The 25,487-nt window shown below is 38.1% G+C and overlaps 1 protein-coding gene across 2 annotated transcripts; it reads right to left on the bottom strand.

Annotated features, from left to right (window-relative positions):
- Positions 1 to 4: 4 nt before the first annotated feature.
- Positions 5 to 24,814, bottom strand: cad (carbamoyl-phosphate synthetase 2, aspartate transcarbamylase, and dihydroorotase). Of its 2 annotated transcripts, XM_056269378.1 has the most exons (44): positions 24,369 to 24,814; positions 23,233 to 23,372; positions 22,988 to 23,117; positions 22,736 to 22,878; positions 22,498 to 22,639; positions 21,360 to 21,531; positions 20,208 to 20,393; positions 19,976 to 20,085; positions 19,688 to 19,830; positions 19,303 to 19,434; positions 18,915 to 19,148; positions 18,194 to 18,415; positions 17,863 to 18,051; positions 17,656 to 17,780; positions 17,429 to 17,562; positions 16,517 to 16,629; positions 16,153 to 16,403; positions 15,722 to 15,968; positions 15,512 to 15,610; positions 14,892 to 15,116; positions 14,600 to 14,782; positions 13,330 to 13,548; positions 13,070 to 13,237; positions 12,764 to 12,946; positions 10,961 to 11,065; positions 10,597 to 10,839; positions 10,388 to 10,469; positions 10,112 to 10,278; positions 9,852 to 10,016; positions 9,411 to 9,542; positions 9,089 to 9,290; positions 6,867 to 7,057; positions 6,638 to 6,778; positions 5,972 to 6,061; positions 5,709 to 5,865; positions 5,465 to 5,503; positions 4,305 to 4,471; positions 4,115 to 4,189; positions 2,138 to 2,350; positions 1,387 to 1,512; positions 978 to 1,133; positions 779 to 880; positions 598 to 692; positions 5 to 455 (listed from the first exon to the last, which is right to left on the bottom strand). In XM_056269378.1, exons 1-44 carry the CDS (start codon positions 24,460 to 24,462, stop codon positions 356 to 358), a joined length of 6,732 nt encoding a protein of 2,243 aa, XP_056125353.1. In that variant the 5' UTR covers positions 24,463 to 24,814; the 3' UTR covers positions 5 to 355. The 2 variants fall into 2 exon arrangements, with proteins under 2 accessions (XP_056125353.1, XP_056125354.1); XM_056269379.1 differs by lacking the exon at positions 5,465 to 5,503 and having other exon boundaries at positions 7 to 455.
- Between the last annotated feature and the right edge of the window lie 673 nt (positions 24,815 to 25,487).

The following is a 25,487-nucleotide window of genomic DNA, read 5'->3' as shown; positions in this document are numbered from 1 at the left end:
GTTTCTATGTTTGCAAGATTTTTCTAATTCTGAAATGAAACGAAACGAAACTGATCAGCCTGCTATTCTAGAGTGCTACATTAATGTAATGATCTCAGATATTCAGGATGGAACTAGGTTAACCACACTCCACTGTGGTTGCATTAATTTATATCAAATAGTCAGTATATGGAATTTCAATTGTATTGTCAATACTGAAAGGAACAACAAATCTGGGTACTTTCCCTCAAAAATTACACCTACTTGAGTTTTACAGAGGGTACACAGAATAAACAATAGCCATAGAATCCGTACGTTGGCAAAAATTTTTTTCCCTTTACTGATAAATGTCCAAGACTAAACCATGATGGTCCTTTCACCGACCCAGCACAGTAGCCAGAAGTGCCATCCGAATATACATCCCATTCTCCGCCTGCCGAAAATAAGCAGCTCGAGGATCCGTGTCCACCTCCGCACTGAAAAAAAAAAATAGGATTACAAGAGACTACAAAAAACTTTGTATTCAGCACTCCAGTTTATGTAACTTCCGATATTTGCCTTGACACTCCTCCTGAAAATTAGATTTTAACCTGACGCTTTGAACTGATAATAGCAAACCTGATCTCATTGACTCGGGGAAGAGGATGCATGACCACCATCTTCCTTTTGGCTCCCGTCATGATATGTGGGGTTAGGATGAACTGCCCGAAACACTGTCAGAAAAAGTCAATCTTTTATAAAAACTTCATGATGTTTAAGAAATAAAAGATGCAATGTTCTCATCAGAAAATTCTCCCACCACTTTGTACTCTTCTTCAGAGGCGAATCGCTCCTTCTGTATTCTCGTCATGTACAGGACGTCAGTCTCTGGGAGAGCCTCTTCAATGCTGTTAAACTCCTCCTGTGGACAGACACATTTAAGGGAAATGCAGCAATGCAAATATTAAGCCTCCAAGTAACAGTCCACTCCTGAATTCATATTTTTGATTGTGACGCACCTGTTTAATGCCTTTAGAGGCCACAAAGTCAATGATCTCAGCAGGCATGGTGAGGTTTTTGGGGGCCACGTAGCGCAAATTGATCCTGTATTGAGTGAGAAGTCTAGCCAGAGAATGCACAGTGCGGCCATGTTTCAGATCACCAACCATGGTAATCTGAGATTTAAGAAAAAAATATCCAAAAATTAGAACAAAAAAGTTATTAAACTCATTCTAAAAACTGAGCATATTGTCCAGAACACAGCAACATTGGCTAAACTTTGAGAGCGAGTTTGAGAAGGGATTCTCAGTTTGTTGGTTTCTGTTTGATGATGCTAGTGGAACAGAAATAACACACTTCATCTCCAAGTGGAAATTGCAAGCTAATGAGCTAAGTTTAAGACAGAATATGTTTCCCATGTGAACTCACAGTCATGCCATTGACTGTTCCCAGCTCCTCTCGGATCGTAAAGATATCCAGAAGGGCCTGAGTGGGATGTTCTCCGACTCCATCACCAGCGTTGATCACCGGCCGCCGACAATGCCTTGATGCACTCTACAAACCAGAAGCACTTTTCAGTTTAAACTGAGGTACAAATCAATTCATTTTTTAACAAAAATAATTTAAATTTTCATGAAATATAATAATACTTTTAGAAAAACATGCACTGAGGAATTGTGCACAAACAACCAAGAAATATTTATGAAGAAAATAGTCAATTTAGATGTCATGTCTTAGTGAACTTTTGATAAATTAACTTTTGAAAGTTTTATCATTTACAAGCCTGGGGTCAGTGTTTTTTTTTTTTTTTTTTTTTTTTACAAATGTATATTTTTATTCATAGAAGATGCATTAAATTCCTCAAAAGTGACAGTAAAGGCATTTATAATGTTACATAAGATTTCCATTTCAAATAAATGCTGTTCTTTTGAACTTTCTATTAAGCAAAGAATCCTAGGAAAAAAATCCCTGTTTCCACAAAAATATTAAGCAGCATAATTGTTTCCAAAATAGAGTAAAATATTACAATTTAAAATAAATTTCGCAATATTACTGTTTTTTAACAGTATCGAATAAATGTCTCTTACGTTCACCAAACGCCTTGGTGAGCGTAAAAGACTTTTCAACGGTAGTGTATATCTTTTTTTTTTTTTTTTTAAATCATTAATGTGTGGCTCACTTTTACAGCTCCAGGTATGGGGTGGCGCAGAACAATAACATCAGCATAGCAGCTCATCGAGTGAACAGAGTCGGCCAGAGACTCGCCCTTCTGTGTGGAGGATGTGGACTCGCTGAAATGCACCACTGAACCTCCCAGACGCTGCATGGCTGCTGCGAACGAACTACTGGTGCGAGTGCTCACCTCGTAGAACATGGAGGCCATGACTTTACCCTGGGAGAAGAGGAGCAGAACACAATTAAATGAAGAGTTTACAAGAACTTATTCCATCTATGTTCATTTCATCTCCTTCTGCAAAAGGTTCTGTTTCCAAAGGCCACAGATGCCCATTTCTAAAGGAAGAGATCTACTTCAAACTGTGACACGTCACTGCCAGATTGAACACCATCCTGACTCCAGACTGCTGCTGACTTGAGCAGTTAAATACTCCTGCTGGGGGGAGGTTTATGTAATGTTCAAGATGGGCTGTAATAAACTACAAATCCTCCAGTGACATCTACTCTGCTATTGGACCGAATTACACTATCAAATATCAAAAGTTAAATGTGGTCTACAGCAGTGTTTCCCAACCCTGTTCCTGGAGGCACACCAACACTACACATTTTACAACTCTTCCTAATCGATCACACCTGAATCAACTCATCAGCTCATTAGTAGAGACTCCAAGACCAGAAATATATGGGTCAGAAAAGGGAGACATCCAAAATGTGCACTGCTGGTGTGCCTCAAGGAGCAGGGTTGGGAAACACTGGTCTACAGGACCGGTTGAATCAAGGTCCAATCTGCTCATTCTACTTTCTACATTCTACTACCTTAATGATTATATTAACAATTATTTTAGTATGAGACCCACCATCCACCTTGAAGCAAATAACCAATCCTACTTCAAACACTAAAAAATTGAGGGTTGGTAAGATTTAACGTTTTTCAAAAATGTTCTCTTTTTAATGCTCACAAAGGCTGCATTTATTTGATCAAAAATACATAAAAACAATAAAATTAGAAAACAAATTGTAATAATATTAATTAATTCCTGTTATGGTAAAGCTAAAGAAATTTAGCATCTTTTACTCCAGCCTTCAGTCACTGGATCCTTCAGAAATCATTCTAATATGCTGATTTCAAAATATCATTTATTTGAAATAGAAACCTTTTGTAACATTATATATTTCTTTACGGTTACTTTTAATCAATTTAATGTGTTCTTGCTGAATAAAAGTATTAATTTATTTCCAAAAAAACTCCCTACTGAACCCAAATAGTTTATACAACTCGTCAAAACCCCGCGAACAACAACAACAACAAGTGTATCGGTGAGAACACTAATTTAAACCGCATACACACACCCGAACTTGACTGAACATCAAATTTTTGACAATGCTTTAAATCGTAATGCAACGGACTGGTCTACGGGACATAAATTAAGCCTTTAAATAAAAGGGTTATTCGGCTATTTACACGGTCATTTACAGCCTGCACAGCGACAGGAAATAGAAATGGATATAAAAAAACCTGCCTAGTGCCTTCCTTACACAACACTGACGGTGGACCTGCGCTCAGGAGTAGAGCGGCTGCAGACGAATTCTTTCTACGCGCACACACGCACAATATGACGTCACACTCTGCGCATACGTTTTAAAAAACATATAAATAGTCCTAACACTTTTTAAATAGCCTACTTAAGTGTTTATTACAAATAAATTACTAAATGCTTAAAATAAATAAATGTAAATGAACAAAAATTTGCGTTACATTTACAACCGTGAAAACACTTCTCGTGCCCCTGGTCAACAAGCGAGTCATTAGACTGATTCTAACTAACAAATCATGAGCTGATTTGAATCTTTTTGACATGCATAGAAAAGAACCAGATTCAGACTCACAAATTTACTACATTATTTTTGTTTTAACAAATATCACTTGATATTTTAAAATAAAAATAAGTGGCAATTTTTTTTTACTAATAGCCACGTGTACCTTCAAAATATCCAAGGGTCGCTCTTTCTGCACCATGAGACGAAGAGTATGTGCCACATTGAACAAGTGGGACATCTGAAAGCCCAAGACAGACAAGGAAAGATTGATGAATCACTGTAAATACAATTCTGTTACATGCACAAAAGCAATATTTCAGAACTCGACAACAGGACAGATAACATGATGTCACCTGTTCCTTGCTGAACTGGCGCACGGACAGGATGTGCTGGCCCACCAACGGGTGCAGCAGCGGGGAGGTCTGGGGGTGGGGCAGGATCTGCTGCTGCCCAGCTTGAGGTGACAGGATCCTGGCCAGGGGAGGAGGGTGTGCGTATGGCTCTGCTGGAGGAGCCAATTCTGATAATGGAAGCAAAAGAACGACACAATCAGCACACAATATTTCACTGCCGTGTGTAGCAGTCAATCTTACTTTACACCAATAAACTGCATAAGAGCTCATTGAGATCAACCTGAATCACAAGGAACCGCATGCAAGCAATGCACGGGCAACACAGATAAACAGACCATCATGTCTTGTTTTGATTATGCTTTTGTAAAGGCTAAAATATGCCAAATAGAACAAACACAGATTGGCAGAGAAAACAAAAGGTAAGGGTGGCAAAGCTCTGGTTAACATCACTACAAATGTCAAACCTGTATTATACGGTGCTCAAAATGACACCACCTCTTCAGCTCTTCATTGAGGCACAAAGTTTGAAGAAATCGATTAGTAACTGTATAATTATTAAAAAATTAAGTTTCATATATAATTGCCAATATACTTTGTAAAATGTTTATTTTTTATTTTTCCAAAAAAAAACGATTTGAAAGCTGGAAAACTGAAATTGCTTTTTAGATAACTTATTAATATTATTAGCTCATTTGAAACCCGGCCTTCGTTGTTATTATTATAATAAATGCATTCATGCAAACAAAGTGCATACGGATGCTAATTTGATTTGTTTTTGATTTTTTTTGATTGTCAAGACTTTGTGAAATGATTTCAGTGTGTGTATCAGTAACTTTTGAACATTTCCAGCACATTGAAAATGTCATGTGACTATTTTAGTGACCAACATGACCACAGTTTTGTTAGTTTCATTTCTAACACACATTTTTAAATATCTGCCTTATCCCAGTATAATATGCAATATGTAAAAATCACCAAATTAATAAATTTTAAAAATCTGGCTTTAGCAGTATTTTGCATGCATCCAATTTTCTTTAATGACCTTGAATGAAAATAAGGAAGATGGAAAAAACAGATATGAATGAATTCAGACACAGTTGCAGAATCATGAGACATATTGATTTGATGAAGCTAAGCTATACACATCACATGGACGTTACCCAATGCCTTTTGGCGCTGTATGGTAGATCTTTTGAAACCTGCATATCAAAAACATGTCTTGCTTGAAATGTTATTTTAGATTAGCAAATAGTTCAGCTGAACCAAGTTTATGGGACATGCAAGCGCAAACAGACAAACAAAATAAAAAAGTAACTGTTAACCGATCACGGTCAGTACAGTGGTTTATTTGGCACACAAACTCATGCACTATCTCTGAGCGAATATACAGCAGGCCCATAGTACCTGGTGGCAGACCAGGATCAGATGCGTGGTGGATCCGAGGAGGGAGAATGAAGCGTCCATCCCCAGCTGAACGGCGTGGGCTCGGGGCACGGCTACGGACCACATCAACAGGTGCTGCCTGACGGGGGCGCTCAGGAGTTATTGCCTCACTCACACGCTGTAATGAACAAGCATGGTTGTTTGTTAGCCAGTACACATTAAAAAGCAAGAGCTGAACTGTGAACAATGCATGTTCAGGGTGTTGAACATTTATTGAATGTTACCTTGGGAGCATCCTTTATCACATCAGTTGTTCCAGGCAGGGCTGTTGACCATGACTTCACATCCTGACCATAACCAGGAGGTACAAACACCTTAAGAGAAAGAGGAACAATTAAACCTAGAAATTGGTGAGCATGTGCTCCAGACAAATTTAGCTGGGCAGCTAGTAATTACATTTGTGAGAAAAGGTACCAAGTGACACACACACTATGGTTCAAAAGTTTTTTTGTGTGTGTGAAAGAAATACTTTCAGCAAGGATGCATCAAATTAATTGAAAGTGACAGTAAAGACTTATACATTGTTACAAAAGATTTCCATTTCAAATACATGCTGTTCATTCTATTCAAAGAATCCTGAAAAAAATTTATAAGACCCAAATTATAGCAGCTCAGCTGTATACAACATTTAGACTTTTTTAGCACCAAAGCAGCAAATCAGAATGATTTCTGAAGGATCATGTGACACTGAAGACTGGAGTAATTATATTTTAAAATATTAAAACAGAAAACAGTTATTTTAAATTGTAATATTTCACAATATTAATTAAATAAACGCAGTCTTGAAAAACATAAGAGATTTCGTTCAACAACAAAATTAGTTTTACACATCTATACCTTACTGACCTCAAAATTTTGAACGGTAGTGTATACAACCATTAGTTCTTTACCTGTCCATCAATATAGGCCAACTCTCCTCTGAGCACCACCCTCATGACCTTTCCCTTCACTTTCATGCCCTCGAATGGCGTCCACTTTGACTTGGTGAATTGCATGTGCTTCGGAATAGTCCACTCTTGCTCCAAGTCCACCTGGAAAATTCAAGCATCACTTTGAAAATCAAAAACATTGAGTTTTCAGGCAGCAATTTACTATCTGAACTTTGTAACTCTGAAATACCTCTACATAAGTGTCTTCTTGAGCAGGAAGAGAGAATATTCTGCTGGGGTTTTCGTAGAGCCTCTTGACGATGTCATCAATGGTAAGGCGACCCTCACTGACAGCTGTGAGCAGTAGAGGAAGCATGGTCTCCAGACCCGGGTAACCTGGAGGTGGTTTCTCAGAGTTCTTCTCCTCTACTGAATGAGGGGCTGCAAAAAATATATACTTAATATAAGCTTCCAAGAACAATTTATGACGTGGCCATCATAAATTGATGTACACGACCATTCAAGTTTGGGGGCAGTAAAAGTAAAAATGTTGCATTAAATTGATCAAAAGGAGTTTTAAATAGTTACAAAATATTTATATTTGAAATAAATGCTGTTTTTTCAGAATCCTGAAAAAAATGTATCATTGTTTTCAAAAACATGAAGCAGCACAACTGTACAACAAAATTCATAAGAAAAGTAATTGTAAATAGTAGGGGTGTGACGAGACGCTTATGTCACGAGACGAGACTAGACACGAGATTGGGTTCACGAGAACGAGACGAGATTTTTGCACAATTTTTCAGAAATCCTCAATGACAAAATTCATGACTGGAAAAATAGTATGCAGGTGCATTCTGAAATGTTTAACTAATAATCTTATAAAGTAGACCTGAAATGACATACATTATGAGTATGAATTATCAAATGCATTGAAAGAAAACAATATACAAGCACTGTAAAAGGTTTTTATTGACTGGCTTTTCTCTGTATGATTTCACATTAGTCTCTTCAGCCCTTACTGTACATTTAAGAGCTGATTTCTGATTGAGGCTGTGTGTGACCTCCTAACTGAACTCCTTGAAGTCTTATTAAGTGCAAACAATAAGTGCAAGTGCAACCATAATCAAAGTTAGCACACAGACTCTTTATAATTGTTTTCAAATTGCTGTTTTATTTTGCACCGGCAGTTATAGGGTTAATGCGGTGAGTTCGGAAAAGGCCGGGTAGAGAGAAACGAGGCTGGTGTGTTTGTCTCTACAGTTGTTCTTGCGTTCCGATTATAAGTTCAGAAATAGAGCCTTCCTTGTCTGTTGTCCTTAAGACATTACAGTACTCTCTCAATATATTCGAAGTGCAAACTGAGACCATAGCCGCAAATAAACAGTCCAGAGATGGGTATTAGGAGACGGACTATTGTATGTTCGCGGCCTAATTTGTGCGCAATGCACATCAGGGAGCTTGTGTTTTACTTTCACTTTCGTGATTGCGCGTACTCTGTGTATAGAGAGCAGCTGTGCTGAGCGTGCATTCTACTGGACGTTAAATCAGACGTTAGTCTATGTTGCGCAACGAATCCTCCGCCATCCTCACGCGATCAGTGAACTGTGATTCGTGCTGCACTGATTGCAACGGCAACTCGTGCTGGATGAGCAGAGCAGACTTTTACATTATTTTATAATATAATAACAGCAAAATGATAGTTTAGGCGAATGTGAGTGTAGCGGTGGAATATTCTATGGTAATCTCACACTCACGCTCAGTCATGGCGATATCGCGAGACAGCTTTTCACTCGACGAGAAATCTCGTCATGTTTTAGTCTCGCGAGATCTCGTGGCACGAGATCTCGTCACACCCCTAGTAAATAGTAATTTCACAAAATTACTGTTTTTTTTATTTTTTATAAATGTAACATTGGTGAGCAGAAGACTTTTTTCACAAAAAAAATCTTATAAACCCTAAACTTTTAAATGGTATTGTACAAGTATGCCTGACAACAAGAAGGGTTTAATTAGCCCTTATGTAGTAAAATACTTGGGTATTTTACCCTTTAAAATACTTATGTACTCAGTTTAAATTTTTTAAGTCTAGTTAGCTTCAATGTCAGGATAGTTTGAAAAGGGATCTGAAGGTGTAGTTTGAACTAAAAAATAAAGCCTATTATAATAGATTATCATGTAGGACTGTGCCAGCTTGTAGGACTGAGGATAGCTTGAAAGTCTATTTGTTTTGTTTTTTTGATCAACCACAGGAAGGTATGCCTGTCTAATCAATTAGAAAAAGATATAGAACACTAGGGAAAGAACAGGCCGAAGGTCTGTACAGGGTCTAGATGTAGCTTTAATGTTCAAGCTGATTTTAATTTTTAAAACAATTTTGGTCTCAGGTTAGTGTATTTGAAACTGTCAAGCCAACATTAATATTTGCCTTTAGATGTGAGGCATAGCAGAGAAATCTGATCCTATTATTACCGTGGTCTGTTGCGAAACAGTCAATGATGTCTAGATTTTCCCACAACGCCTCCATGTCCTCACGTGTGCCCAACATGGGCCGCACCTGTGCTCTGCCGTTCCCAATGGCAGGCACATTATCTTCACACAGGAAGAGATGGTGAGGTGCCACTTCACACGTCACCAGGATACCCTTTTGTTTAGCAGCTCGAATGATCAGAATCTGAGGAACAACGCATGATTTCAAATCACAGGAACATGTAAAGAAACCGAATGAAGACTTGACTATGAAGGTAAAATAAAATGCAGTTTTTAGACCACCACAAATAACAAGGATTCTTACCTCTTCTTTCTTGGCAACATGGCAAATATGAACAGGTCTCTGATACAGCTGCGCTACCATCAAGATTGCTGCCACTGTCTGCTTCTCAGCATGTGCCACAATGGGCAAGTGCTTTGGCCACTTTTCAAAGTGCTGCATGCAAAGAAAATTATACTTAAGATGTGACATGACAAATTGCATCACCAAAAATAAAATAATAAATGAAATATTCAAAAGCAAAGGCGTATTTAAAATAAATAGAATTTAAACTTAAATTTATGCTTTTACTTTGTGCATTTTGTATTTAAAAAAATAATTAAATATAATAAATAAATGGTTTAAAATAAAATTATTTAAAATAAAATTATTTAAAATAAAAACATGTATTTAAAATAAAAATATAATAAATTCAAATGAAACTGTTGTCAAACAGGTTTCCTCAGCCTCCTCAGGTCTTCTTACCTCCATCCACAGAGAAACATTGTCCATTTTTAAAGTGGAGTATGTGTCATTCAAGTACATCTTCAGACCAGCTGTAGAGCTTGCAATGGACGGAAGTAGAGTAGCGTTGTCAGATGACGCCCCCACGAAAAGAGCATAATCACAGCGGCAACCAGCCTTGGCAAGCTTGACATATTCATGACAGAAAAATAGCCCATAAACAACTTGCCCATTTGTTTTCATGTTAATAACCAACCAAATCTGTAATTTGTTGATGTTACCTTCTGTGCAACAGTCAAGGAGCTGGGGTCAATGATTGCAGGGTTAGTGTTGGGCATGGCGCACACCATGGTGATTCCTCCAGCCAGGGCGGCAGCTGTGCCCGAAGAGAAGTCCTCTTTATGGGTGGCACCAGGTTCCCGTAGATGCACATGGACATCAATCAAACCTTTCGACATACAAGTATGAATGCCATCAACCATCACAATTAACCATCTTAATTTATTTGTTTTGACAAATTAAAACAATAAGATCTGAAGAGACGCTGCCATACTCACCAGGTAAACGGATGAGTTTCTGTGAAGTCATGCTGTCTACATGAGTCTTTACATGAGGAGCCCGACCAATTTGCCCCAGCGCCTGCCAACCCCACATACATTTCAATATGTCAATTTTTAGGGGTACAACAGCATGTAATTGACTTCAAAGCAAATAAAAACTTTTAATTTTGTGGGGTCGTCAGCAGTGTGAGAGTGTCACTACTCACCTGAACAAACAGCTTGGTGCATTTGATGTCAGTGATGAGTGGTACGGAGTAGTCAATGGCCATTCGACGAGTGCGGTAACCTTTGGTCACAAAGGAGGACAAGCGTCTTCCACCAGAGTTCCTCATAGACAGATTAATGACCAAGTCAAAATGGTTCTCCTCTAAATAGTCCATGATGTTCCTCTGTTTGTCCTTATTATGGCAGTCACTCTCCTCTTCAAATGGCCAGTCCACTGCCATCACCTGATCAGAGACAGATAAACAAATGTAATAGTAAAACAACATTTTGCAAGCTCAAACACTTTTTTAAAAAGTTAAGCACTAGACATTTTAAGTAATGGTATGTTGTGTTATTTCACGGTACCTTAATTCCATGTTCAGTGTAATAGTCAGCGGTGCCTACACTGGCATACAAGTTATAACCCAAACTCTCCAAAGTCTGGACTGTGGGCAGAAGCTCGCTTTTATTCTGAAAGAATTTAAAATGAATACATTTTTTCCATTACAATCAGAAACTTGATTTATACATTCTCTAGAGAAAGTGAGAGTGAATGTGCAAAACGTGCAGCACTATAATACAGCTTTCCTGGCTGTTGCCATGTAGTTGCTAATGTGTTCCAAGTGGTTTTAAATATGCTGATATGCAGATGCTAAGGTGATCTGGGAGGTTGCTAAAGCATCGCTATGTGATTTGTTTGAAGCCCAACTGCTTAAAGGGATAGTACACCCAAAATGTTTTATTCGGTCATTACTTACTCACTCTCAAGTTGTTCCAAACCTAAATGCGTTTCTTCTTTTGAACACAAAAGAACATTTTAAATAACCATTGACTTCCATTGTCAATGGCTACCATCAACTGTCTGGTAACTGACACTCTTCAAAATATCTTCTGTGTTCAACAGAAGAAAAACTCCAGGTTAAATAAAAATACAGGTTTGGAACACCATGAGAGTGAGTTGTTACATTACATTACATTACAGGTGCAGGTCAAGCTACAGCATAGGCTGCGCGTGCTACACAGCCTATGACATAGCTATGGTGTAGGTTCAACACAGAAGTATAAATTAACCTTAATAGTGATGCTTGCCATAGTATAATAATAAAATAATAATACAAACCACAGCTTTCAGTAATGTGAATTAGATTATGAAAACAAATTATTAGAGAGAATAACTCTAGAGAATCACAGCTGCGTTTAACTCCACTTTTAGACATGCACTCAAAAACTTCCCCAAGCCCTTCCCCTCGGGCGAATCCCCACCTCCATTTTGAAGTGCGTTCAACTTCTAAGTAGGTGAGGGAAGTTTATTTGGACAGACCCTCGACCCCTCAATTTTGATCAAGTGAGCGAGTCTACTCAATATGTACACTTCAGGCAGATCCACGGATCACATTGCAACACGATTGGGTTGTTGGCAAGAATTAAACAAAATACACAAGCATACGGCCAATACGCTGATTTCACGCAGCCGCCATTATGAAATGGCTCCGGTGGGAAGAAAACCGGAAGTGGTCGCCTTTAATCATAGGAGAGTCGCGAATGCGATGGCTTATTGTTGTGTTTAATATAGAAATTAGTTATTTTAAAAATGTACATACATTTCTTTCATACTTTAGACTATATACAGTGAAATTCATTTAAAAAAAGTTTATATATATATATATATATATAAATAATATTCAGAACGTAAAAAAAGAAGCAGGAACGAACTATAGACATATCCTATATTGGATATTAACATCCAATAGTGTAAATCGCAGCAGCAGCTTCAGGTTGGTAGTCCAAGGCATTGTTGTCTATCTGTACTTCCGGGGTTCTTCCCACCGGAGCCTCGCTTTCGATTTCAAAATGGCGGCTGCGTGAAATCAGCGTATAGAATGGTGCACAAAACAAACTAAAAATAAATCAGCTCCATAGCAGATTCCAAGAGATCAAGGGTGTTCCATTTAAAAACCAATTCAAAGCAATCCGCCAGTAGTGGGCACTCGTGCAACGTAAGCAATGACATACAACCAAGTGCAAAGTAAGCAATGATATGCATCCAAGTGAACGACACGGAAGGAAACGACAGGAAAGATAGTGAGGGAAGGACAAAAAGTGGACTTATACGCAACCAAACTCAAGTGAGTCAACTGAGTCAGCATATGCTGTAAAGTAACTCGTTACCTTGTAACTACCAATAGAGAGGAGAATATTCTTTTTAGGGATTTTGAAGCCGGTGCTGAGCATGGCTTTTAGATAGGCCTCATATCGGTTCTCTCCAAAGCAGGCCACTTCTCCAGTGCTGGTCATTTCAACACCTAAAACCACATCTGCTCCAGCCAGCCGTGAGAAGGAGAACTGAGGAACCTGAGGGCCACACACAGATCAAGCTTATGTAGATCTTGGAAAACACTGGGATAGTTCAGTTCCAGGTATTCCCTTCAAAAACAGACATCATCAAGAGTTAACAGACATTGTGAAGCTCATTACCTTAACTCCCACAATGCCAGTCCCCTTCATGAGCCCAACAGCCTCAACTTCCTCTCCCAAAATGACTCTTGTTGCTAGGGCAACAAGATCGACACCAAGTGTTTTGGATACATAAGGGAAGGAGCGTGAAACTCGCACATTGCATTCTATCACCTTCAGCTGATCATCCTGTTGACAAACATGCAATTTAGTTTCAGCAGCAAATATTTTTAAACATACTCTTCCTAGCTATTAAAAAAAATAAAATTACAATTAAACACCTTGGCAATGAGCTGCAGGTTGAAGGGCCCGGTGACCTGAAGCTCCAGGCCGATAGCATGAACGATCATCTTAATGCGCTCCATGGTTTTCTGGTTGATATCCTGAGGGGGAGTCACCAGTGTGGCATCTCCAGAATGCACCCCTGCGTTCTCCACATGCTCAGACACAGCTATGGCAATGACCACTCCATCACAGGCCACGGCATCCACATCTATTTCCTGATGGCCATATATCATCACAAAATTAAGTGCACAAAGCTTGCCACCACAATAGCTTACACAGCAATACCACTAGAGTACTACAGAAAGCCAAGCTAATTCAAAGCTTACAGCTAAGGATCAGTGTTGTTAACTAAAATTATTTATATTTTTTTGTACAGTATATATTTATTTATACTCAAAATAGTAATTTATTTAAAAAGTGGAAATATAATATAAATTAACGTAACAAGTACTACAATTAATAAAAATAAATGAATGCTAAATAGAAATACATATAAAAAAATTACTGAAAATAAAATAAACTGAAGATATAAAAATAAAAGCTAGATAATTCAAATATTAATAAATACTATAGTGGTATGTAAATAGTAGAATAACACTACTCTTAGGACGCACAGATTTTAAAATTATGGCCGATTATAAAAAAAAAAACTGAAACTAAAATTAAAACTGAAGATATAAAAAATAAAAGATAATTTAAATATTAATAAATACTATAGTGGTATGTTAATAATAGTAGAATAACACTACTCTTAGGACGCACAGATATTAAAATTATGGCCAATTATTTTTATTTTTTGGTTAACCAATAAATGGCTGATATTCAAATTCTATAATATTTGCTCTAAAAAAAGAAGAAAAAAAAGAAAAAAAGTATAATTTTAAAAGCAAAAAGTGAATGTAGGCATTACAACATTAGACTCAATTAATATCCACTGTTAATAACAGTATGGTACGGATATATTGTGCATGCCTAATTACACAGTCATATGAGAAGTACAATCTTTCTCTTCCATTCCCAACTTGAGCAACTAGAAAAGCAAAATAAGACTTTTGGCATGGAATGAAGTTATTGTACAAGATTTACAGCTCAGGTGATGGCATTGGTGAAAAACCTGTTCAAACAAGCAATGTTTCATTTTGCACCAAATGACTGTATAACCCAGTAATTAACTCCTGCCTCTCCCATATATACACATATTTTACAAAGAACTGGAACTGCCTCAAAAAGCCCCATAAAAACATCTCCCTCTTTGTGTTGACTAACCTTGGCTTCCTGGATGAATTTGGAGATAACGACAGGGTGTTCCTTTGACACGGCAACAGCACTGGTCAGGAACTTTTCCAGTTCACTATCCGAGTAGGCAACGTTCATAGCAGCCCCGCTGAGAACATACGACGGCCTCACCAGACAGGGGTAACCCACTGTCTTGCAGAAACCTACTGCAGACTACAAAAGAAATGTCAAGGGGACATTTGAAGTTACAAGCAATTACAGAAGAACTTTTAGAGTGTTTTTGGTATTCCTTGAAGTTGAATGAATTCTTTTTATAACGTACCTCAATATCAGAGAGCTCTTTCCATCGGGGCTGGCTGATTCCTATTGTGTCCAGCATCCTGGAGAATTTGAAGCGGTTCTCTGCAGAGTCAATGAACTCCGGTGAGGTGCCCAGGATCCTGCACTGCTGTCTATGCAGGGACATGGCGATGTTGTTGGGCAGCTGTCCACCCATGGACAGAATAACTCCCTCTGGGTTCTCCATCTCATATATGTCCATCACCACCTGTGATTAAAAGCAGGTGTACTCAAATAATTAAAACACAATCTCAATGATACTAAAATAGCACTAATCATTAATAAATGCTACTTTACACACATTATAAGGTACAGTATAACAGATGGATATTCATTTTGAGATTTGCAAAAGATTGCATTATTAATTTAATAACACTGTAAAGAGTTTAAAAGATTGCCTTTGCCATTGTCTATAAATATGACTGAAAATTAATCTAAATTAATATGGAAAATTAAGATTCCAAAGTAAAATCTCTAATATCAGCAGTTAAATGATCGAATTAGTGATGCACAATATATTGGTACCCTAAGGAGATTTAAAGTAGATATTTCAGTTATCAGTACAACTGCTGCTGATAAACAAGATCCACATTAATCTCTTACCTCAAAGGAGATCTCATCAAAATACAGTCTGTCGCACATATCATAATCTGTGCTGACTGTTTCTGGGTTGTAGTTCACCATAATCGTTTTGTATCCCATCTGTGAAATAGATTAGTTCACAAATACACACTGAAATTTCACGAATTCATGATTTTATAGTTCCTGCTTTAATTCAAGCCACATTTTACGCTTAATACAGGTAGGCTTCACCTTCCTCAGCTCCATAATACACCCAACAGCGCACCAATCAAACTCCACGCTGCTTCCGATGCGGTAAACCCCAGAGCCGATCACCATGACATGGGGCTGCTCGAAGACCACATCGCTTTCTGAGCCATTATAGGTCAGGTACAGATAGTTGGTGTGGGCGGGCCACTCGGCAGCCACTGTGTCAATCTGCTTGACCACCGGAAGAATCTTCCAGTCTCGCCTCATCTTCCTCACAGCCAGCTCAGTGCTGCAGTGGGGGACAGAGCAGGAACCTTACAGTTTTTCTTCTACAGTTCTACTGCAGGCCATTTTAACTATTCCTGGTACAAACAAGTCTTGAAACTTAAAACGGTTTGATTTTGCAAAAGAAACATCAAACGCAGAAAGCATTTACATCTGTGAGTTATTGCATGAGCACTTTTCCTGGGTACCTTTGCACAGCTTGGGCAATCTGTTTGTCCGAGAAGCCCAGCTGCTTGGCTTTCCTCATGACCTCAGGTGGCATTGCACTCTCATCCTGATTATACATCTCCAGAAGCTTCTCGTGGTCTGCAATGTTCTTCATTTTATGCAGAAACCAGTGGTCTATCTTGGTCAGCTCATAAAGACGTTCAACTGTGTAGCCGGCACGCAGCGCAGCTGCCAGAACAAAGATGCGCTTGTCTGTGGGTGTCTGCAACTCCTGAGATACAAGACAAAATATTTCAGAGAGCGTTTTGTTTTCATGCATAATTTTTTCAGCCTGTTGCATCTGACATGGGAGTGAGATGGAGGATCTGCATCTTCAGTACAAACCTCTTCAGACACTGGTTTGATTGTGTGATCGAACCCAACGCAGTTCTCATCCACCATTCTCAAAGCTTTCTGGAAGGCCTCTTCAAAGCTGCGGCCGATGGCCATCACTTCTCCTAAGATGGAAGAGAGTGCTGAATGAGATCACAACATACCATTTTGTCAATTAAAACTTTTAAAGAATTCAAACTACACCATTTAAAAATGCACACATTTGAATAACATGTATGCTGTAAAAAATACCAATTTTAAAAAGATAAATGGCCTTTAAAATGCAAAGATTTTAAGAAGTGCCTCTTACAATAACAAATCAACTTAAGGTTTAACATCACATTTACCAAATGAGCAATAAGGCTTTGAATAGTAATATATGCTAATATAAAAGGCCTAGCTTTCGTGAGGCACACTCGCAAGGTCTCTCGCTCTCTCCCTCTCTGCCGTGCTCGCGCTATGTATGTTATGCACGCAGTATGTTCTGTCTCGCATGAGCGCTCTAGATTCCGGGAGATTTGAACTAATGTGCGGGGATCAGGGAGACGCTATAAATATGCGGGAGACTCCCAGGCCACAGACAATTTGAGGAAGTGGTGGTGGAAGTGACGTATGCCGTAAAGCAGTCGAATTTTTTAGTTCTTTTTGTGCTCGGGTTACTACCCGAAACCCGAAGTTACATAGTGCAAGTAAAAGCGATACAGACCACGTCAGGCTATGGCAGACGTGTCATTTAACCTATTGTAAGTCGATGGACCATCACAAGGGTCTTGGAAATATATTATGAAGGTTGAAAAACTACATAGTGTTACTTTAAAATGAACAAAAACTAATTTAATAGTTTTAGTTAACAATAACAACACTATATTGAGAATGATAATATACAGATCTCAGCTGCCATTTATTTCCATGTAGGATGCTCACCAACGCTCTTCATGGAACTGCCAATTGTAGTGCTGACTCTAAGGAACTTGCTCAAATCCCAACGAGGAACCTTCACTACACAGTAATCCAGACTAGGCTCAAAGTTGGCTGTAGTGGAATTCGTCACTGAATTCCTGGAAAACAGTCACTTTTAAGCAACTTTGAAAATAATACTCAAATGTACAATTACATTCAGTATAATAGCTCATTTTAAGGAAAGAACTCACTTGAGCACAGGCAGAGGGATTCCCAAGCCGAGTTTAGCGGCCACATAGGCCAGAGGGTAACCGGTGGCCTTACTGGCCAATGCAGAGCTTCGTGAGAGACGAGCGTTGACTTCAATGATGTAGTACTGCCAAGACAAGCATGAGATTAGTGTAAGTGATTGTAAGTGACTGAAAGATTGTAGTAAAGATTGTAAGTGACTGAATTACCTGCTCGGATTCAGGATTTAAGGCATACTGAATGTTGCACTCTCCCACAATGCCCAAGTGCCGAACAACTTTGATGGCCGTGTTTCTCAGCATATTGTATTCATAGTCGTTCAGTGTCTGACTAGGAGCCACCACTATTGACTCCCCAGTGTGAATTCCTAGAGGATCGACATTCTCCATGTTACAAACCTAAATGAAAAGATATCAATTTAGAAAAGAAAACATGGGACCATATATACTGGTAAAATGTGAAGGCATTGTTAATCATTTTGGATTAAAGTATAAGTCTAAATATCAGAAAAGGGAAACCACTGTTCTAGGCGCCTCGTACCGTAACACAATTGTCATAGGCGTCCCGCACCACTTCATACTCAATTTCCTTCCAGCCTTTAAGCGATTTGTCAACCAGGACTTGTGATGTGTGAGCAAAGGCCTGGGTAACCAACGTGATCATTTCATCTCTATTATTGGCAAAGCCTGAACCCAGTCCACCCAGGGCAAACGCAGAACGGACCAGAACAGGATAGCAGAGTCTTTCAGCAGCAGCCACTGCCTATCCGAAACACAAAAAAGATGGACTAAGCATACATTGAGAAAATTTTACTAACCATTTTAATAGTAATAAAAGCAGAATATAATGGAGATATAATGTAATAATGTATTGTCGAAGGACAATTTTCTATAAAAAAAAATTCATTGAAACACACATACACATGTATATTCATACACACACGCAGTATATACGTATGAGTGTATATAAACATTTAAACAACTTAGTAAAGAATAGATATTTTCTAGATGATATTTAACATTTTTTTGGCTTTAGTAGAAAGACAAATAAAAGCCAATTATTTAGTATTGGCAAAAGTATGTTGCCTTTTATAATACCATATTATTTCCTAAAGCATAAATAGGTCTCTATACATGAAAATATATTATAAGGCTTAGTATTTTAGGAAAATAGTCTCTTGCAAATGAATCATCATAACTGGAAGTCCTAGACATAAAAACATTATGAGATTCCCTAATGTACAGTAGATTAATGAGCTAACCTGTTCAACAGACATGGCCGCTTCACTGGGGGCAACATGCTCATTGATTTCCTCCATCTTCTCCACAAAGATCTTCCTGTCTTCAGTCATCTCTATGGAGGCTACTGGGGTTCCAAGCACACGCACTTTGTATTGTTCCAGCACTCCTTGCTTAGTGAGCTCCACACCACAGTTCAAGGCCGTCTGACCTCCGAATGTGAGCAACACTCCATCTGGACGCTCGTTCTTGATCACCTATTTAAAGGGTAGAAGGATTGAGGGTTGAGCTCAATTTTCAAGCTCTTAAGTCAAACCTAAACTTTGTGTTAAAAGCATCATTTCAGTTTTCAAAATCTGTCATGAAAAGAATACCTAGTGAATTACTCGGGGATGGACAGCTTTCTCCTACCTGCATGACATACTCTGGTGTGATCGGGAGGAAGTAGACTTTGTCTGCCAGGCCCTTTGAGGTTTGTACTGTGGCAATGTTTGGGTTGATAAGAATGGTTTGGATGTTCTCCTCTTTTAGAGCTTTTATAGCCTGAAAAAAAAATGTATTTGGGGAAAAGATGCTTGTTAAGTTGAACAATTTTGGTTTAATTTGTTACACTGATGATTAGATTTATCCTTTAATGGTGGCTTTCCATATTCAGTTAGAAGCTTCTTTTACATAGACCAAGCAAGTTTCAAATTAATGAAGGAAACTGAGAAAACAATAATAAACAGCTGGCTTGTGAGATGCACTCCTTAATTTGCACTCCACACAGTCTCAAGGGTTTTTCTTTGATACGCACCTGAGACCCAGAATAGTCAAACTCTCCAGCCTGTCCAATGGAAAGCCCCCCTGAACCTAGAACCAAAACTTTACGAGGCCGAACAAACGCTTCCGGGTCAGGAGATCCAGGGTAAGTGAGGTGCTCTGTTAGCCTTTGCTTAACTGTATAAAAGATTAGTTTATGAATAATAATTAGTCATGTAAACATTAGTACACTATAGGAACATTTGCAGAAGTGACAAACAAGTATGCAAACAACCCTACAAGAATTATGATAGCTTTACAGGCATACGTGATAACAGATCACCTGATTTTCCAGCTTTGCCATCTTTTGCATCTTTGACTGTATCCAGAAACACATCAAAGAGACTAACAAGGTCTGTGGGACCTGCCATGTGTTCAGGATGGAACTGGACACTGAAAATGATATCAATAGATATAAATTTTCATCAACGTAATACATTAAAACCATTTATACCCATTTTTACTGTATTCATGTAAATATAAACAATACACACAAATGAGAAATGAAGGCAAACCTGAAAAGTGGTTTGTGGTTATGAACAATGCCCTCACTGGTTTGGTCATTGGCATTGGTGAAGAGTACATCCCAGTCTTCTGGGAGAGTTTGGGGATCCACAGCAAACCCATGATTCTGAGACGTGATGAAACAGCGATTTGTTCCTTTATGGATGCAGGGCTGGTTATGGCCACGATTACCATACCTAAAATACATAGGGACCATGAATGAAGTTGTATCTTTTAAGATTCACAATAAGAAGATACATTACTTGACAGACCTAAACCATCTCTGAATGAACCTGCTGACAATCCACTTTTGGAAAAGGGCATGAAAGAATGCCTGAGACTGGCATCACAGCCTTGAGCACATGCAAACAAAACAACTATCCCAGGACTCTTAGAAAAACAACAACGCTTATCCCAGGAGTAACGCAGTGGCTCCTGTCTAGACGGCTGAGCTCAGCATAAACTAGATTTCACACCATGTTGGTTTGTCATGAAAATTGGAATGGCATGGAAAAGGCCAACGAACCAGTCTTTTGTTCCTCTGCAAAAACTACAATCCACTGACCTTAGCGTGTTGCTGTCTGGTTCAGCAAAACTGCAAAAATCCTATATTTTTTTCTGTAACCATCTTGTTTAACTACAAAGATCTTGAACATAAGAGCTATTATGCTCTATATAGCTATATTAGCTATATAGCTAAAATAACATACTATTAAAAGAATAATTTTTTAAAAAATCCTTTTTATTAAATTTTCCTGTAGATGCAAGTGTTAAAACGGCATTAAAATGCATTTGAAATAAATATTTTACTTTTGATGTATGGATAATACATGCAAGGATAAATGTCTATTAAAGAGATAACATTACATTTTTTTAGCCATTATTCACCCTCATGTCATTACAAAACTGTATGACTTTCTTTCTTATGTGGAACATGAAGATATTTTTTGTCCATACAATGGAAAATCAATGGCCTCTCCAATGTTATTTGGTTCCCAATGTTCTTCAAAATATTGTTCCAAAGAATAACAATGCATGCAGGTTTGGAACGACATGAGAGTGAGTAAATAACAGAATTTTAAGTTTTTGAGTGAACTATCCCTTTAATAAGAAATCTGCATTAATACTCAGCGGAAAGTGAAAAAGATGAATGGATTGCTTACTTCATTTTGTATGTTTTTGCACCAATGACCAAAGATAGCAGCTGATGGCCCAGACAAATCCCAAAGACAGGTTTGGGATTCTCCACACATGCCACCTTCCGTATGTTCTCTACGGTCTCCTTACAGTACTCTGGATTGCCAGGGCCATTGCTGATGAACAACCCATCAAAGTCTAGAGAAAAACAGAAGCAATACCGAAGTGATAACATTTTCATTCTCCTAAAATAACAAAACACATCCTTCCTAGGGCTGTGCAAGTAATCGCAAATGATTTTTATTTTGCCTTCCAACAATTATGAAAAAGGTAATCGAGGTAAAGCGATTATTGTGCTGCTGCCACATTCAGCTGTGCGCTTTCGTTCCTCCCTAAGTCAAACTTAACATACAAATCAGCTGAATACGTGAGTTGTAAAAAGCAGTATAGAGTTGTTAAACTTCGGAACGTTACTGATATTAAACAGTGTCATGAAAAGCGCATGAAGCCGCCTAAACGGTCAAATAGCATGCATACAAAAATGTCGTTTTGGTAAATATCTTTGAAAACAGTCAGTTATGTCTTAAGTGAATGTAAACAGTTGAGAAAGAAACCGCATGTGTAACAGTATATTGGATCCATGCATTCACACTAAAAGTGACAACAGCCTAATATTACTGCTTCAGTCTGTCATTAATGTTAATCAAACAACAAAAGGCAAAGATAAAATCACTCACTGCTCTTGAATGAATAACTTTCAAAACTTTAACAAAGATTAATCTATATTTAATGTATTTAGTGAAGACTATGCAGTGTTATTTTACATTTGATTACTTTATTAAGTTTCTGTTTTAGGCTATTACTTATCTGAATACCACTGTTAGTACATCTTCCTGAAAAACTTAAAGCACTATTTATTTAATTTGTATTCTTCTTCTGTTGTATTTATTTTTCCATTTTGTTTGTAATTAGTTTCTTTGTTCTTTTTGTATTGCTGACTGTTAACTTGTCTTCTGTAATTAGTTTTTTGCTGAAGTAGGCTATCGATAATTTTACTGATATATAACATTACTCATATCACGGATTAAGACTTTCGCCCAACAATAATCATGTTAAATTGTGATTTCAACATGACAATATGTGGAGAACAGCACCATGGCTCACCATTGCAGTCCAGAAGATGATCCCAGGGGACAACGGTGACCCGGGCACCTCTCTGGCACAAGCAACGGATCTGGTTGTATTTTATGCCACAGTCTATGGCAGTGATTCTCACTGTTCCCTCTGGATTAAAAACTTTTGGTTCCTGTTGGCATAAACAACACAGGAAATAAAATGTCTTTAAACAAAATGAAATCATATTAAAATTGATCTGAAAACATTATCAAAGCTAGCCACCTACTTTCATGGAAACTTCCTTAACAAGGTTGCGGGTGTCCGGATTGTCAAAGGGAATGTTGTTGTCTGAAGTTCCTTCCACCACAAGTTTCCCCAACATGGTTCCCTTTTCTCTGATCTTTTTGGTCAAGCTTCGAGTGTCAACCCCTAATTTTACAGGAATTTGTGTTTCCAATTAATGCTAAAATCTAAACCAAATTACTTGCTTTACTTCGTATAAGTCAAAGCGAAGCAAGCGACGCCTGCACTGACTGACCTTCGAGTCCAGGGATGCCTTGCTCTCGCAGCCACTTATCCAGAGACTTGGCGGAGCTCCAGTGACTGGGATTCTTTGACACCTCCCCAACAATGAGAGCAGCAGCATGGATTCTGGAAGATTCAAACCACTAGACCACAAAGAGGAATATTTAGAAGAAACCATACCAGTAGTATTATAATAATCTGTTTTAGAAGAATTATGTACTATTAAGAAGACTATGTGGATACAAGAAAGGAAAAAACCTTGCTGAGTCCAAACTCTCCATCCTCATCTTCAGGAACACCATAATTGCCAATCAACGGGTACGTCAGAGTAAGTATTTGAGACTTGTAAGAGGGATCTGTGAGAGCCTCTGGGTAACCCACCATTCCTGTTTGGAAAACTGAGGACACACAATGTATGACTTAGGGATATCAAAAGTACTGGTACATCAGTACAAACATCAATCAATGTATAGAGTATATATATATATATGTGTGTGTGTGTGTGTGTGTGTGTGTGTGTGTATGTATGGTAACATACCATTGTTTTGACTTTTTTGAATTTGTTATAATTAAACTTAATAAAGAGGCCTTAATAGAATATTAATTGCTGTGGTACTATGTAATTGTATCAAGAACAGTGAAATTTTACAGGTTATTGAAATTTTAACATCATGACTATACTAGTATGACTACTGGTTGGGGGCAGGTTTTGTCAGTCATATATCCTGCAAAAATCCATGTCTAAATGAATAATGAGCAAGAACAAGTCAGACGTCTGCTCTGACCTGCAAATGTGTTTGCATTTAATTGGTCTTAGCCTTCAAAGAAAAACATTTATTCAGGCCAAACTTTTGGAAACACCGCCTACTTGTTCTTTCTTTTTTCTTTTTCTTTTTAAAATCACATACAAAAAGTGTTGCCAAAATAAAATAAAAAAATTTTATAATGGGGCCAGTGAAATTCCTATTGTTGAGCCCTAATCCTTATCTAAACTGGAGGTGCTTTTTAAACAATATTGTTTTTCTATTGAAAAATATTTTATTTTAAATAATGGTGACTACAGAATTCTTACTGTGTAGACATATAAAAAAATAATATGGCAAGACAAAAGATCACGAACTTTTGTCTAACGATTTACCACTGAACCAGAAACAATTTCTGGGATGTCATAGATGTGGCGCCAGCATGCCCTAGGAAGTTGCTACTGGTGAGTGTTCACTTTAAAACGTTTAGCGCGAAATCAGACACGTGTAACTTACTTCCTGCTCATCTTATTTATTAAGCACTTTCCGGTAAGAGGACAGGAGGGACAAGTGTATTATAAGGAGCAGTGGCAAGAAAATAGGGCTGACAGGGAGACATATTTCCAGTACATTTCCTTTGATTTCACTTACCAACTTCACCAGACACTGAGGATACGGCACCGAACAGACGGCCTTTAAATGCTGTCCCGTCCTCCAATACTAAAGATGCAATTTTCTCCGACATGGCTGCAGTGTTAGTACTTCTAAAAGCAAAAAAGAACCACAGCGAATATCTAGCGCTTAAAAGTTTGTGAACCGAGGTGGCTGCCCAGTGGTGCGTAATGCGTATGTTTTCTCCTTTTCGCCGAAGTTCCCACGTGAAAACCACGCTGCTCAAGATGATGTTCACCCGGATGCGGAGTAACGTTAAATATATGCGATCTTAGATATCGCTGTCTAGGCCAAAAACCATGCTGTCCTGATGTAGAAGAAGCTCATTGGCCGGTAACGATGTTTTATTTAGGTTAAAGCCAAAAGAGGTCAGGTCAATTAGAGTAGTCCACGCTCTGCTCCAGTCACAGCAGCGTGGAGCCGTGCGTGTGAACTTCAGTTGGTTTTATACGAGCGTGACAAACTACTACGCGTCAGAACTACGTCAAAGGGAGGGGGAAGGCCTGACCCAATGCTGTACTTTGTTGTCAAAAATCACCGATTTTACCTTCTTTTAAAAAAACCAAAACAAAGTTACCTTCTTTATTTGACCTGTGTGGGCAATCTCGGCATGGTCGGGGAATAAAAAATAATAATGTATCTCGTGGATTTTAACCTGTAGTAAGGGAATCTAGTGGGATCCACCCCCAAAAATATAACTCAAATTATATTGTGTTTTTATAACTACACAAGTGAAAAAGTTATATTTAATAGATATAATGCCAGCTCTAGAACTATTGGTATTCTCAATTCAAGGTAGGGTATTTCGAAGCGACCCTTTTCACATTTCCAGGTTTCTCAAAAGCGGAATAGTTGGGTAAACTTCTATAGCAGTGAATGAGAGACTAAATATCTTAATTTTTATTAGGAAAACTCAATAGAGAGAGAGATTCATACAGATGCAGTCAGAAGAGAGAAAGATGTCAACTTTACTGTCACTCCCATAGCCACTGTAATAGAAACACCCTCACAGCAGCGTTAACTAGTTTTTTGTAATTTGATGCAAAGGTAATAAAATAATAAGTAAAGTGTTGTAAATGTTCATAGATTAAATATATA

The sequence above is a fragment of the Rhinichthys klamathensis genome, unplaced genomic scaffold (assembly GCF_029890125.1).
Source record: "Rhinichthys klamathensis goyatoka isolate OS25496 unplaced genomic scaffold, OSU_Roscu_1.1 h1tg000281l_1, whole genome shotgun sequence".
In the NCBI taxonomy this organism is placed as follows: Eukaryota; Metazoa; Chordata; class Actinopteri; order Cypriniformes; family Leuciscidae; genus Rhinichthys; species Rhinichthys klamathensis.
This window is presented reverse-complemented; position numbering and strand designations above follow the sequence as displayed.

What these genes read in the sequence shown, in the direction of transcription:
- cad (XM_056269378.1), bottom strand. Translation starts at nt 24,462, where the DNA reads ATGTCGGAGAAAATTGCATCTTTAGTATTGGAGGACGGGACAGCATTT. An exon ending in ACACTGAACATGGAATTAAG is followed by an intron (nt 10,840 to 10,960) that starts GTACCGTGAAAT and finishes GTCTCTGATCAG; the next exon opens with GTGATGGCAGTGGACTGGCC. An exon ending in CTGTTTCGCAACAGACCACG is followed by an intron (nt 7,058 to 9,088) that starts GTAATAATAGGA and finishes TATTTTTTGCAG; the next exon opens with CCCCTCATTCAGTAGAGGAG.